A 16868-nucleotide genomic window follows, 5' to 3' on the forward strand; every position below is an offset into this window, starting at 1 on the left:
GTAATTAATCAAAATAGTTCAAGAGGGGGGTATTTCCTAGCGTCACTAGAACTACAGGGGGGCTTATTTCCATATGCCAATTACTGCAGGGCACCGGAGGGCCATCATGATTGTGGTAGAAGATCAGCAATACTAGTTCAACGTGCTCTCATTTGAACAAAGGTCTGCACCCTCATTATATTGACAAAAGGTCTCTCACCAGTAGCTGTGTGCCTCAAGGGGAAGGTAAATTGCATATACCCATATGTTACTAATTCGCAAGCTCAAGGACCAATGGAAAGAGATGCAACATCATTTCCACAGCAATTGCTGGGTTTAGCCATTAAATGTAAAAAATCATAACCTTCGGCACCCCGTTCAACACAAACATGGTGGATACAAGGCCCTCTCCAGAGGGCATCTAATTCTTGAATGAGCCAGAACTTCACAAACAAGAATCATGTATCAATCAGAATGTACATGTCACTCCTGAGAACATTCTCCTGCATTCCCCCATACCATATTGGAGGCTACATATGGGGCCAGTGTAGGAACTCTTGCACTGCATCTTGACACTTTTCAAACCAAATTAACTGAAAGGTAGATTTAGACACCACAGGTACATAAACTTGGCCGGTCCTCAAAAAGCATTTTTGGGACTCAAGCCAGGACCCGGCAGGAATATTCTCTGTCTTTTGTTTTTTTCCCTCTTTGTCGCTGGACAAAATTGTTAAGAATTGTATTTATTGATTATTGATGTTTTGGGTTGGTTAGATGTGTGATGTGTAGGTATGATTGATGAATGGGTTATGTGTGTAGAGAAAGGGCCTTTCTTTTGATTGAGATATGTCAGGTGAATGTATTGATTCGTTTTTAAACAAGGTGTCAAATGACACACAGTTTTGCTATTGAATACATTGTTTTCTATTAAATGCTTCCAAGCACAATATTGTTAAATCAAATGGGCACGTGGGACCGCTCTTTTGTTGGATGGGGTTGTAGTTACAGGCAAGTAACCTTTTCATTTCATTAGCACATTACTGTCAAATGTGAATTCATTATTTTGCTACGTTTAATAGTTTTTTTCATATTGATTTCAACGCATTTTGTCTTTTAAATTGGTAACATAGCTTTGAGCTCTCTACATCTAGGGGATTGTAACATGGCCCACATAAGCCTAGACTTTTAGATTACTGCCTGCGTTTTTCTTTAAGTTGTGTACATTTTTAGAGAAACATCGTCCAATGTTTTCAGTTTGACTCCAAACCACATGGGTTAAGTTTTTGAAATGAAGTTCCCTGTGATCACTTACACAGCACACACCTTTGCTGCACCGTTCAGAAAGGATGCATTGCACAGGAATCATCATGGGAGATCATTTACTCATACTGCATACTGCTCCAGGAATAAGACTTTTTTCTCTCTCTTAAGGAACCCACAGTGCAAATATAGCATGTATTTAACTGCTCGAGTTAATTGCATGTGGTCTTTATATTCTCTCTATTAGAAGATCGGACAAAACAATTGACTTTTTTTTATTTTCAGCACCACAAATTAAGTTGTGGCACTCAGTTTATTATAGGTATATTGTGTGCGCCGTAAACGTATTTTGTATTCAAGTGGTACGTTATTGACACAAGGGACGCCCGTTCATCCATCTTTCCTTATGGACCATTAATGTGCTGCATTCAACAGAGTGATGTTATATCTTGAGTGACAAGAAGCATGTTTGTTCGAAGTGGGCATCTTATAAATCAACCATAAACGCATACAATGTAATAAATCCATTAACAAATACATTCACTGGAAATTCCTTATTCACAATTGGAATAAACGTATGTGTTATACATTTTGCTCTAGTTATTTGGGGCATAGAATATTTTGATGACGAATGTCATAGGTGTACCTTATGTACCAGAAATATAAGTTTTAATCTCACTGAATGTGGATGCAAACATGATTGGCAATATACGTCCTTGTGTTTTGGCATCAAAGGGCGCAATAGAAGCAGTAGCATTAGAAGCATAGCGATATAACGGGCAGGACATACATCATCTACCACAAAAGGAAAATAGACAATCATAAAATAGACAATAGACAATCATAAAACAAGGGAATTATATATGCCACACATGTCTAAAGTACAAACCTAGGTGGGAAACAATGGAGTGTTGTATACAGGGGCTTGTCTTGGGGGAACTAGGATGTATAGGTGGAGTAGGGGAGGTGGGGAGCACCACAGTACGAGAATTAAGCTTGAGTACAGAGTTTAATGATTGGCAAGAACATTTACAAGAGAACCTTTAATTTGTGTCCAATTAGGAACTGTGCCTCAAGTGCTAATGTATTGCAGATCACACAGCAGTGGTTTTAAATCCCATAAACCACAGAGAGAATGCTGTTATAGTTTAGGGAATGGCAGTATTATTCACAGACATTATATGATTCCTGTAGATTATGTAATTCATTTGACAGAAGCCTAGAATATCAACCCGGTTCATTAGACGGATGTTCCTTTAGCATCACCATGAATGATCAAATCTCAACATATAATTTAAGTTTCCGTCCATGAAGGGAGTCGTGGAATGCTATACAGTGAAGGGAGCAGCTATAAACCAACGCAACCATTGCCTTTGATCAGTCAGATTCCTACCTTTACAGTTATGTTACATTAAGCATGTTTGCAGACGGCTCTGACACAATAAGTGGCGTCATGCTAGTGATCCAGAGTGTAAAGCAGAAATGGGGGAGGGGACCTTAGAAATCAAAGGCAGAATAAAATTAGAATGTCTTTGAGTGTTGGACAGAGAAAGGTCCAAAGGGAAGAACCATAAATTGAAAATGTACTTCCTACCTTATTGGAAAAGTGAATTCAGGGAACAGAAAGGCGGGACAGATAAGCCGAGCAGAAGGGCTTATCTGGAGAGTTGCATTTAATTCTGCAAGAGATAAAGACAGGGTCAATGTTGTGGATGTCCTCGAGTACAGTACAGGGAACTAAAGTGACTGTGCTGTTTAAAAGGAAGCCAGTGGTGTTTAAGAAGGAACAGGGAGATGTGACTGGAGCATCCACATTTTTGAGAGTCTGAAGACGTGTAAGGACATAAGTGGGAAGGCCAATGTGAAGGAAATTAGCATAATCCAGGCAATATTGAATAAGGGCCGCATTAGCAAGCATAGAGCAGATAGAGAACGGACGGGAAACATCTGGTGAAGTAGACTGAGATAATAGTGATAGGAAGAAGAAACCAGAGTCATATGGGGTGGAAGTGAGAAAGGGGCCACTTTGTCACCATGTTTGTTAATGATTGGAACCAGAGATGGCAGTTCATCAAGGATGGAGGCCAAAAAGAAGGGCCAAAGAGTTCCACGGATCTACTAAAAACTGCAATTTCATTTTATTAACACATTTAATCACAGCAAGTTTTTATCCAGCCACGTGTATATATATGACGGACAGTACTGTTAGATATGGGTGACACCAGGGGGTCCCCACACACGCACGCACACACATGCACGCAAGAAGAGACTGTATGCGTGTTGTCCGCATGGAGTCCCGGTGGCGAATGCCGTGCCGGGGACTTCCCTTTATTTAACACGCATGCACGAGCCCAACTGAGGCTCGTGTATGCTCACAACCATTGCGCGCCGCGCAACATCACTCCTTTTCCCCAACAAAATCAAACAGTTAACCATGCTTTAACAACAACCCCAAAAGTGGCTTGCACAAACAGTTCTGGTCTCCTACGAGACTGGGTCCATGACAAAATCTTGGAACCTTGATGGGCAACGATGCCCTTCCCTGCTCGGGTACCTTCTAACATCTTCTTGTGACGTTCTGGGTGTCCCTGGAGCGTCCAGGGGTCCTTCCTCCTCTGGTGCTGCTATCGGATGGGTTCCTCCTGAGGACACCCCGGCCGGCGCCCTTGGTGTCCTTTCCGGCGGGTTGACCTCTATTCTCTTGAAGTAGGATACATTCCTTGTGATCGTCCCTCTCTCATTGCCATGACCATAGACCCTTTCACATGTGTCACTCCTAGTGGTTGGGTCTCGTACGTGAGAGACAACTTCCCTTCCGGACGCCTGTTTCGCACTAGCACAGTTTCCCCTACTTCAATTGTCTTCTCTTGGAGGTTCCCTCGTGCACTTTTGTTCTCATTCTGGGCCTGCAGCTCCAGGCTGACGTGGTGGTTGTCGATCACTCCTGGGTCCTGTCCTTTTACCTCTGCCAGCAGTCCTCTGGGGCAGCCGCTGAACAGTGTCTCTGCCGGTGCGACCCCTGTGGATTGGTGGGGGGTGGTTAGATATTCTCGGAGCAACTCAAAACGGTTCTGACGCAGTTCCCCTAACACATCCAACGAGATCTTGAAGATTTTATTGAGTGTTCTCATAAACCTCTCGGCCTCTCCATTTGCCCTTGGCCATAACGGCATAACTTTCCTTTGTTTGATACCCCTTTCCTTCAAATATTTGGCGAACCGCTGCCCCTGGAAGGGTGGACTGTTATCAGAGCACAGTTCGATCGGGATTCCATGGGTGGCGAACATCTTCTCCAGTGCCAAGATGGTGTGATCACATGCCGTAGAGTCTACCAGTTCCACCTCCGGGTATTTCGACAACTGGTCTTCAACTGCCAAAAAATACATGCCTCTTCCCGTTGAGCCGAAATCGGCATGCACCGTCCCGCACGGCTGCTCACTTCTCTCCATGGCCCTAATCGGTGGGCCCCTTTCAGCGGGACTGGCCGCTTGGCGCAGAATGCAAGCATGCACAGAGTCCTCAACTCTTCGTTCCAGGTCAGGGAACCAAACTTTCAGTCTCAGGCGCGGCTTCGTTTTGGCGGCGCCCTGGTGCCCTTTGTGGGCCAGTTGTAGCACCTTGGTCACCAAGATCCGCGGGATGACAATTTGACGGCCCTGCAATAGGAGACCATCCTCAGTCACTGAGAGCTCATTATGTGTTTTCCATAGTGCTTGAAGGTCTCTCTGGGCTCCGGTCTCCTGCCTGGTATTGTTGTTCAGGACATCTCTTCACTCGCCATTGCTCATAGCTCCCTTGATGACCTGAAATATTTCATCTTCCTCTTTTGCATCAGCTATCTCCTGCCGTGAGAGTGCTACGATGCAGTCTACCACCTCACCCTTGTCATGGTCACGCCCGGCCCCAGGATGTCTGGATAGATAGTCCACTGGGTTGTGGTTGCCCGGACGATATTGTAATTTGACACCATATTCCATTAGCGATAGCATCCACCATTCGATGCGTGGAGGTGGTTTGGAGGATGCCCCAGCCATGATTGGAATGAGCGGCTAGTGATCGGTGATACAACTACCGGCTTCCCTACGATGTATAACCTGAAATGCTTGCATCCCCACAGGATGGCGAGAGCTTCCCGCTCAATCTTCGAGCATCTTTTCTCAGTTTTCGTGAGTGCCTTACTGGCGTACGCTATGGGACGCATCACGTTACGTGAGTCCGCCTGCACCAGAACTGCACCCAGTCCCACCGGGCTGGTGTCCACAGCAATCTCTAACTCCTTGTCCGGGCTAAAGTATGCCATTCTCTCTTGGCCCGACAGTGCATTCTTGGTATCGTCAAATGCCCTCTGTTCCTTGGACGTCCACACCCAAGCCACGTCGTTCTTCGTAGGTGTCAGTAAGGGTTCTGATAACAACGCCAGGTCGCGAATAAACCTCCCACAGTAATTCACCATGCTGAGGAAGCTTCTTATCTCTGCTGGTGACTCCGGGGGGGGCCGCCTCGCGAATGTCCCGCACCCTCTCCTGGTCGGGAGAGATGCCTCCAGCGTGGAAAACAAATCCAAAGAACTCTATGCGATTCTTAAGAAACTCGCACTTCTTCCTATGCAATGTGAGTCCTAGACTCTTCAGTCTTTCCATCGCACCTTCCAGCCTCCCTATGTGTTCGGACTCTGATTGCGCAAACACCAGGATGTCATCAGACATATTGAGGACACCTTTTAGTCCCGCCAGGGCTCCATGGATGGCATTTTGGAAAACTTCTGCCGCTGATGAGACACCAAAACTGAGTCTTTTGAATTGGTATAGTCCTTCGTGAGTGGTGAAAGTTGTTATGTACCGTGAGTCTGGGTGGAGCTCCAGCTAGTGATACCCAGACCTCAGATCGGGCTTCGAAAACACTTTCACTCCTTGCAGCTCGCCCACAAAGTCATCCAGTGTGGGCGTTAGGTGTCTTTCCCTCTTTATGGTGGCATTTGGCAGTCTCATGTCCACGCAGATGCAGACAGCACCTGGCTGTTTGGGTTTGGGTGCTACGACTATGGGGGAGACCCACGGCGTTGGACCTTCCACCCTTTCAATGATGTCCATGTCGATTAGCGATTGAAGTTCTTTTTCCACTTGTCTCATGGACCCAGCTATGTGTAGTCTAATAGGGTCGCCTTTTAATTTGCCCACACCCTGGAAGACGCTGTCGGATCTATTCAGCAGGCGGTCTATGTCAGACTGATATACCACCATATTGAAATGCACAATGTCTAGGTCCTCAGAGGTGGCACAACTCAAAAGTGAATGCGGGCTTACGTGGGTCACAAAAAATCTGGCCTTGATCTTATTCAGTCCGTGTGAGACTGGTGCCACGAAGACTGCCTGGATCGGCAGCGGTGTATCCCCACCAAAAGTGTATATTCTGGCCCTGGACTCTTCTAATTTGGGTGGCCCTGGGAGGGGGCCTCGTAGTGTTCCGCTGCTAGAATGCAGACTGACGCCCCTGTGTCGATGAGAACAGGTGTAGGTACATCCCCAATGTTCACCGTGCATTTTGGTTGCCTCCTCTGTTTCACCCCTGAAGCAATATTAGAGATGAAAAAGACCTCCTCTTCACCCTCCTTTTCCTCGGCAATGTCTAACTCCTGCACACCCTGTTCAACCGTCGACACACTCCTGAACCGTCTGGGGTTACCCCCACTTGCTCTTGCCGGTCCCCTTGACGCAGCCACTGGATTCGCTGCTCTACACACCCTCGCATAGTGTACAGGCGTGTTGCACCTTCCGCAGACTCTCGTTTTCATGGGGCATTCCCCAGAGTGTGGTAGGTCGTACCCACAGTACTGACAGGACTGTGTGCCCGTAGATGAGGAGGAACTTTCTGCTCTCTTCTGTCCCCAGCATGACTTCCCTAGGGCTGGGTGACCAATGGCAAATGCATCCTCACTCTTACCAGGGTGTGCGGCAGCATCCATCCTGACACCTCTGTTTTCTGCCAGTTTGTATGTGCGCCCTGTGTCCAAGATTTGTGTCAGGCCGGGTTCGCGAAGTACCTGTCTCCGCAGCTTCCCAGAGCTACAGCCTTGAAGTAACTGATTATGCACCATCTCTTCTTCATTCCCCCATCTGCAGGTACTTGCCAGGACTCTCAGTCTTGCACAAAACTGATGAAGTGACTCATCTTCCAATTGCCTTTCAGCACCCATCACGAATCTGTCAAAGTCTACATTTGCCATGGGTAGGAAATGGTCCTGGAGGGCCTGTTTGACAGCATCGTAAGTGTTCACTTGAAGATTTAGAGACTCGAAGATCTTGTGGACCCTGCACCAGCTGAGTAAACCATCGTGGCCACCTTCGCATCGTCGTCTGTTTCACCCGTGGCCCAGAAAAACATCTCAAGTCTTTTGACCCACAGCAGCCATTTGGGACCCAATTTGGATGGCGGCTAGAGGTATCAAATTCCGGCATGGGTGCCAGGGTGCTGCTTAGCCTGCTAGGTACTGGTATGGGTGCAGCAACTTCTTCCTCCTGTTCCCCCATTGTGATGATCGAGTGAGGGTGTAGGTAAGGGTCGGTCCTGTGCTTTGTGGATAATGTTCACACAGGGTATGCTTCACTGACCTCTGTTTGCTGGGTGAGGCTGCTGGTGCCTGGTGGTCCAGTTGGATGGCGAAGCTGCTGGTACCTGGTGGTCCAGTTGGATGGGTTGGGTCTGATGGTGTTCCTGGCTGCTCTACAGCACACCTGTGGTGCTTCTGTCTTCACCAAACACATAGACCATGGCCATTAGTACTGTAATTGCCATGGAGAGTCCAAAAATTATACCAATGCTGACTACAAACAGCACACGAGCACCCGTGTGGGCTGCTACTGTTGTAATCCAATGATTCAAAATGGCCGCCGGCAGCTGCATATGGTCCGTGGCTGCGTGATGCAGGAGAAAAACACTTTCTCTGACATTAATTGTTGCTGGAGCAGCGTTGTATTCCCCTGGCCGCGGCACCTCCTCGTCGCCAGTGTTAGATATGGGAGACTCCCGGGGGCCCCACACACGCACGCACACACAGGCACTCAAGAAGAGACTGTCCGCGTGTTGCTCGCACGGAGTCCCAGCGGCAAATGCTGTGCCGGGGACTTCCCTTTATTTAACACACATGCGCGAGCCCAACTGAGGCTCGCGCATGCTCACAACCATTGTGCGCCGCGCAACAAGCACTACAATTTACTGACAGTGTTACTGAGCGTCCCCTTCAAATGAAGGAGGCAAGCAATTGGATGTAGTAACTGAAAGGAATAGGGGAGAGATGAGCCCAGTGGAACAATACAAGGAACGAGAAGAAAGGCGGAGGAGAAAGAGGGGAAGGAGGCAAATTAAAAGCAGTTTGAAAGGATCAACGAGAACCAGGTCCATGCAGTGCAAGATAGGCCACAAGTATGGATGCACTTCAGCAAGAATGAGTAGGCAGTGGTGTTGTAGCCCAAAAGGACCATGCCAACAACACCTCCTGCATGAATGGTCGTCTGGGTGTCATCAGGAGTGGCAAGGAGAGCACACTTGGTGCCTTTTTCGGGAAAAAAGTTGGATTGGGATGGATGAAGTAGACCGTGACTTTATAGTCTCCACAAGTATAAACAGTATGTACTGCTAATATTACCTGCTCTCTGCACATAGATGCCGAGAAGCCCCTACTCCTCAATAAGACATTATTTTACATTTTGCAGTTGAAAAAAGCCATCTTTATTTGAAACTCGCCAACTGACTGAAATAAAATAAGTAAGCGTTGAACTCTTATTTATGACAGACTGCCCAATAGTGCTCAGGAGTGTCAATGTCCTGCTTTCAGTACATATTTTTCTATTAGAAGAAAATACTGTATTGAAAAAACCGAAACTGTGCACTTTCAATATAATGAATCATATTTATTACACATCAATCCTTTTATTAATGGATGAGGTCTCTGTGATAAACCTAGATTATTTTACATGGAATATTATAAAAACATAAAAGGTGACGTGCATTATAATCCAATATCGTCCTCTCATGGTTCTGCTTTGGCTCTGTGGTTAATCATCATGCCATCAGAACCACTGGATGACTTCATATTATATGAATTTTAAAATCATTGTCATATTACAAAGTGCCCCTCAAGCGAACAGATGGACAGTTGGCAGAGAGTGGTAGCTGGGTTGGTGGGTAAGTAATGTAGGGAGAACCCATGTTGAAGACAGGGGAGAGGAAAAGAGCAGGGGAAGCAAGATGTGGGAGAGGGATTGGAGAAGTGGTTAGAAAAACAGTCTTGGGCAAGAAAAGCAAGGGACAAGGAACATGTTGGTCGCTTTGATATAAACATTGATATAAAAAGAGGGCATTTGCATATATGACATAGATGGATGAAATAAAGGGTTTGGGAAAACAGCAATAGTGTGTGAGTTTGTGGATCCACCTAGAACCCTTGATGGATCGCAACAACAAGACGTGTTTCATTCCATTTGCACTTTGAGGTGACCTTTGTTTGAGTCTCAGTGTTAATTTAAACTTCCTCCAATCATCTCCCTAAATGTTGCACAGAGGCTTGCCACCAAAGGTACATAGTGATGATAAAACCTTTCATAGCAAGCTCTCTCCTTTGGGCAAGCAATGCGCCAATAAATCATGATAATGGGAGCAATTGCATTATGGAAAACATAGTAATATAACAGCAAATGCACACTCAGGGCCCGATTCATGGAAATGGCACATAAATCCTGCTGGGTCTGCTTGCCGGGAAGGACACTGCTCGAGCCTGTGTGCACATACAAAAATGTGCATGCTGCATATTCTTGGAATTAACTGTGCAAAGTAAAAAAATGTGCAAGTTGCCCCCGGATCTCCCCCCGATACACCCCCATGCAATGCAAAAACAGCCAGAACAGCTTGTGTGCACCCTTTTGCGCAAATACACACTCCCTTCAAACAGTGTGTGGGGTTCCCCGCAGGCAGGCCTGCACGACTGTATTCGGCACCCCCACAACATGCGTATTAAAAATCGTAACGCTGTTAAAATCTCAAAAAATCTGCGTGCGATCCCTTGTAAACTGTTCCTGCACCCGTTACACTGCTTTACGCACACCCCCAAGTTGAATAGGTACCCCGGTTGTGTACGCACACCCCAAAATCTGAGATGCAAACCTACCTCTGTGCTGCAATTCCTATGCGCAAGTGTACTTACGCCTGCCTTTGGGTGGCGGATAGCATGAAGGACTTGTGTGGCCATTTCCCGGCTTAGAGGTTGTGTGATCGAATCCATGAATACATCTTGTGCCACGCAATTGTGGGCAAGCAAGGGACTGCGTGCAGGCCGTCCATCGGAACGCCCACTTTTTGTCAAGTTCTTCCCCATTTTTGGTGTTCCACCCCTTCCCAGCCCTCTGCGCAACGTTCACGCTCTGCGTGGAGTCTCGCGCAACAAGGCCCTCAACGGCTCGCAGAGATGTGCCGAGCCTGCTAAATTCCACGCACGTCCAGGAAAAGTACAGCGCATTAGTTAACATGAATTTACGAACATGGATTTGCCCAGTTTGGCGCGCACGCACCCTATTTTCCAAGCAATGAATTCCATGAATCAAGCCTATATAGTCATATTGATAGAGCAAAGCCTTGAGTCTCTTGCAGGCTATAATTAGAAATCAGAGAGGAACAGGCCTAGTAGTAATAGTACAATTGTTGTTGGTGGATGATGTGGTCAATGCTCTTAGTATCTATTCACTAATGGCTGCTATGGTGGAATAAGTGTGTATGTCCTCTGACCTGAAGCCACACTGTTTGTTATGAAAGATGCTCCTAGGTTCAATCTATTACTGAAATTGTATGCCTCCCTACATTTTATCTTTCATGGGTTGTGGACGTTGAAAATTGGTGAGGGCATGCCAATTCAAATGCATGTGCTATCTGCCTTTTAATTTCGGCAATTAAGTGGCACTTGCACCACCTACAAGCCAAAACTATTGCAATTGAGTACGCAGAATGTAGTTGTTGTTTGAGTGCCCCCATCCATATACTGCCCATGGCCATGCTAATCCCTATAGCCATTTCCCACCCAATCCCCCCCAAAACACCTCTTCATGGGAACTCTTTGGGATCGCTTTAATCATGTCTTACCATCAAACTTTGCCCTCGAAGTGCCTGCTAGTGTTTTTTCAATGCAATCTTCTGAGAGTTAATGACTTAATTGGATCTTTAAACCTGCTACTGGTATTATAATAATGTCTTAACCAGGTCTGCCTTCAGTCACTCGATTTATGAGCACTGTGTGTGTCCTTCAATGATGTCCTGATAAACACAAGCATTGCTAAAGCCAATTGTGTTGTCTTGTATATAATTATTAGGCCTTTGCCAGGCACTGCTAATAGATGCCCATGTACTTGCCCCATTTTGCACCTCCTACCATCAATGGCCTGTTAATACCACTATAGCAGTGTCTGGCAAGTGCCTTTATCATTCTCACACAACGCCCAAACTGTTAGAATTGCCAATGCTTGTTTAATGGTGGGCTGATCTACTCCTTTGTATGTGTCAGGTAAATTGCCCTTGTACAGTAAGGTGCTATAACTCTTGTTGAAGGGTGAGTGATTATACTTATTTTCATGAAGAAAGATGGACAAGGTGATATTTGTGTGAATGCCTTTATAAGTTTCCACTATTTGCTGAGTTCTTCCACTGTTATCATTGTAAGACTTCTAAAGGCTAGGGATGTGAGGATGCATTATCAAGTAGCTTGTACCACTTTGAGGAAACTTCAAACTTTCTGAATTTGAAGTGATTGAAGTGTGTACTATTTCTCTAATTATTTTGGAAATTGAGTGAAAAATTGCCAGGGTTCTATTTCATAATTGCATAATTATTTTAAGTATTTATAGAGTGCAATGTTGATCACTGGGTTCGTCTCGTGGCACTGGAGGATACAGAATTGTGGGAGCGCTGCAGGAGTCCATTTTGTTGGATAAGTCAACATTTCAGGGCATAGTGGAAGTAATGATGTTTGGAGACTGCCTTTATTCTCAGAGGGATGCTGTTCCAGAGTGTAGATGCCTAAGACCAAAAGGCATGTCTGCACGGTTAGGATTTGTTGAACAATGGGATGATGAGAAGGGATCACTATCCTGCTTTGATATTTCTGGTTGTAATGGTTATGTTGTGATCAGAGGATGGATCCAGCTGGATTTCTAGGCAATGTGTTTGTGGACAGGAAGGATCATAGGGCAGGCATGATAGGGTTGTCGCCCTTCAAGTGAAGCAGAAATGGGCATCAGTGTTCTGTATGGTGTCTGGGACTCACCGCATAATGAAGGCCAAGATATACTCTTTCTGGAGTCAATTCTTGAGAAGATTAATGCATTCACCACTGTGACTATGTGGGAACATCAGGAATTGGAAAACCTTTTTGAGGGTGCATTGGTGAAAGTGGCAGGTGCTGACAACCCAATTGATTTTGTCAGAGTAAGAGAGTGGTGCATAAGTGAAAAATCCTAGGTTTCTCATCATTGATGAGGGTGGGAGGAATGGACTCTGGGATGAGGGTCAAATAAAATGAGGCTAGAAATGCAGGTGAGTGATCATGATGAGAACCTAGTCTTATTCTGTTATTACGGTTTAGCAAGTCAGCATGCGTCCAGTAGTGAATGGCACTTATGCATCATTGGAGGTTGTAGCAGCAGAGGATTTGTGCTACTTGACAAAGATTTAGGTGAAGCCAAAAAGTGTATATATTTTGGAAAAGTTGAAGTAGGAGCATACTGAAGAGGAGGGGGAAAGGGAGGAACCAAGAGACAACTGGCAGCTTAGGCAGTGTGGCTGCATTAGAAGGGTGGACGGGAGACGATTTGCAGTCTATTGGGGATGAGAGAAGGTTAGCCAGAAAAATAATGAGGCTTTGATTCTGATGTCAAAGAGGTAAGACAGAAGGATTTGGTGGTCGATGATTTGAAAGGCTGCAATAGTTTGAGGAAGATTAGAGTTCCTGGTCCATGGTCATTGGCAAGCATGAACAGGTAATTAAGGACTGTTGTGATGAAATATTCTGTGCTACAATGGGGACAGAAAATGGCTTGGTTGTCCCGCAGAATGCTGTTGTCTTCCAAGTAGGACTGGAAATGGCAGACTGCAATGGATTCCTTTTTGAAGGGAAGTGAAGTTTGGAGATTTGTTGTTAGTTGGTTGGAATTTAGTATTACAATTGTGTTTTTAAGGTTTACTAGCAGATTCTGGAGGGAATTTTAGCAGATAGGAGCACTTCAAAGGAGGGCAGCTACAATACCCAATAGGGTCCTTTTTTCTTATTTCCTGAGTCAGGAAATGCTTCCACAAGACAAAGTAAAAGAACTTATGATATTTCTGGCACAAGTATGTTTCCCATGGTGGAATCGAAACACGTTTTCCTAACAACATCGGAAGAGCCAGCAGGCCCAAACTGAAAAGTTAGAATTATGCTTTTTTTTCTTATTCTAGCATCAGTGGGCCCAACCATGTTTGACATTTTTTTACGTGCCTGATTTGAGCACATTTGGACATGCTCACCATAGAATTTGTAAATTGTGTTTTATTTCCAGTGCATGCAATCTCATGCACTAAATAGTATATATGTTTTCATAGTGTTGGTAGGGCACACATGCTATTCATTTGTTAAATGTGTGGATCGACTATAAGTGATAGGCAGCACCCACAACCACCCTGCAGTGGTAAGAAGTAAGCAAGAGAGGTGAAGGAAGGCAAATGGGGAGTAGAGAAATTCATGATAGTTTGACCAACCCTGAGGGAGTTGTGAAAATGTGCAGGTCATTGGATTATTTAATCAAAAGATGGGCTGTTTGTATCTTTGGTACACATCTTTTCAATGTCATCATTGGGAAAGTATACGAGGTCATCCCCTAGTTTGGGCAAGAACAAACGTGCTTTTACCTTGGCCTTATTTTGACATTTCATTATACATGTTAATAGTTACCAGTTCTTATTGAAGACCGCTTTGGCTTTTATAATATTTTGAAGAATATGTCGTCTTTCCAGGCCTGCTTAATGCCATAGTTGCTCCGATTTCCTTCCAGCTCTTTTCAGGATGGCCAGATCTCTGGCAAATTACTTCATGTTCTTATGGTCGAATTGGCCATGAAATCAATTGCTCTTTATACTTTGTGACCTCTTAAATAGGCGCAGGAGCCTATATTGCAGAACTTTTACCGGGCTAGGAAAGGCTCTAAGCCTATGGTGGAAACTCCTACACATGTGGCATTAGAAGGCATGATTGTATTTTCTTGCACAAGTTAGGTAGTAGGCATGTGATCAGAGAGGGATCCTACCAAAGTTCAACAGTGATCTCCAACTCTGGAGTTCAATGCTGGTACTATAAATTAAGTCCAGTATTTAGCCTGTTATGTATGTATGTAACTGCAGAAGATAGATGGAATTACGGTTCATCATACTGAGATGAAGTCTTGAATGTGTGTGTTACATCATTAGTCTTCTTATAGGTTCCCAATGACTGCACGATTCTGAAAAAGGACAGATCCAGGAAATCCTCAACCTAGATTTTGTCATAAGCTAGAACATTGTTTATAATAGCAACAATGAAAATACTATTCTAGTCAATTAAATATTTTGTATCTGTGTGTTTAAAGGTGTCTGATCTCCCGCTGAGCCCCCTGCCACCATGTAGTGATTCACCCGTTTGTCATCAACACACATAGACAACCTATAAAATAATTCTTGTTAGAAAGCTGTGCCCATGGTGTTTTGCCTGAGTGAACAGTTCTGTTTGCAAAAGGGAAAGCATGTGACGTCGTTTTATTGTCCTGAATCTTCAGGTAAAGAATACGATACCAACAGGAATTACCTCGATTATCAGTTAAACAGGTTTAAAGTGCAAAAACGCATGAGACAGTGAGGGGCTGCAGATGTTGGTCGTCAAGCAACATTTTTACCCACAAGTACTAAGGGCCTCGGTAGTCAGGTAGTTTTACCTCCAACTGGAACTTGTAATTGTAATTGTTTATTTGTAAAGCACTTATACACAAGTGAAACTTCAAACCAGAGGTAATTCGGTTGAAATCCCCATGAGGTCCAATGGATTCCAAAAATGGGGGCTTACACTGGCCTACCACCACTAATCCTGCGGGAAATCCACGGGACAAAGTGGAGGCAATGGTAATTCCTTTTGGCAGTATTCAAGTTGATCTACTGCAAAATACCAGCAAACTGGCAATGAGGCCCAAATGTTTTCTAGCAGGATATCCTTATTTTCCATTCATCTTTTTGGAAACTGAATTATGATTAGTCTTTTTGCATTTCTGCTTATACTCCCCTATAGCTTCTTGTCAAATCATTGTAAATGTTTGATCATAGCGCAGAATTACGTACCTTTATTTCATGCTACACTGTTGAAACACATCTTCTTCATCTTCTTGTCACAAGAATCAGCCTGGTACGTTTGGTAAAGCCATGACTACACAGACATCATGCTTCTATCCCTCATAGATGTATTCATCATTTAAAGAAATGCCTTACAGGCTGTTTCATCTCCTGAGATTAATTAACAGAGGCCATGAAACACGAGGGCTCAGTGTTTCTCATTGAAGACACTATTCTACACTGAGAAGAGCCACACAACAAAATAGGCTCACAGCAAATGCGGACATTACAGAATTTCACAGTGATGTCATTGCTAGTTTAGGTGAGAGGATTCATAGAAATTCTAACATTATTAAAGAATGCCTTTCCGTTGATTGATCAGATTGTACTATGTGTGATCAGATAGCAATATTCCTGTAACACTCTCGTGGAATAAAACTGTGACAAGATTTTACATGTTTTTGACTGCTTAGGATCACACTAGGACATTGTTGAGGTTTTGGCAATAAAAGGTATATTGAACTTGATGAACGCTGTGGCTTGTTCTATCTGTACAATCTATTCGACTATATAGTAGCCTCCAAATGGATGGGCACTGAAAGAGTCAAGCAAAGTTTTCATAATGAACAATCCTCCTTCTATTAGTAGGGAAGAATGCACAACTGCTTGGATCCTATACAATTGTTAACATTCTGGTAATAAGTCAGTTATCTAAAAAAAAACAAGTTCTGCACCCTTTCAAAAACATATTCTGTTTCTTTTCAGACACACCTAAACCACCCACAAAAGACGTTTACATCCGATCGGATGAATACAATAAATCTGCGAGGATTAAACGATCAGCTGCCAAATCACAACTCCATGGAAGCCTGAATGTTGAAACGCTTGTTGTAGCTGATAAGAAAATGGTGGATAAGCATGGCAAAGAAAATGTAACTACATATATTTTGACTGTTATGAACATGGTAAGCTCTAGCTGAACTGTAGACACTGTTTAATTATAAAAAGAAAATCCTTCTCTGTTAGCCAACACTGTACAGTGTAGGATACTGGAGATGCTCCCAAGCACAACTCATTCACTGGTGATGGTATGGTGGTCATTGAAATATGATGAGAATTATTCATCCACCCATCCAACAACCCATCCATCCATACACGCACCCATCCATCCATTGATTCGTCATCCACTCACATATCCATCTGTCCATCTGTCTATCTGCTTAACTGGTCCATCCATCATGTATTCTGTCTATTTCCCTGTGCAC

The 16868-nt window shown here is 44.4% G+C and overlaps 1 protein-coding gene across 3 annotated transcripts in view; it reads left to right on the plus strand.

Annotated features, from left to right (window-relative positions):
- The window catches only part of ADAMTS18 (ADAM metallopeptidase with thrombospondin type 1 motif 18), a 524586-nt gene that overhangs the window by 238885 nt on the left and 268833 nt on the right, over window positions 1–16868 (plus strand). For 2 of the 3 annotated variants that reach the window (XM_069652914.1, XM_069652934.1), the window contains one exon: window positions 16369–16568. In XM_069652914.1, coding sequence (XP_069509015.1) covers window positions 16369–16568 — 200 coding nt within the window. The remainder of the gene's footprint in view (window positions 1–16368; window positions 16569–16868) is intronic. The other variant, XM_069652924.1, reaches the window with a different exon arrangement.

This window comes from Ambystoma mexicanum, chromosome 1p, assembly GCF_040938575.1.
Source record: "Ambystoma mexicanum isolate Mex_15411 chromosome 1p, UKY_AmexF1_1, whole genome shotgun sequence".
Classification (NCBI taxonomy): domain Eukaryota; kingdom Metazoa; phylum Chordata; class Amphibia; order Caudata; family Ambystomatidae; genus Ambystoma; species Ambystoma mexicanum.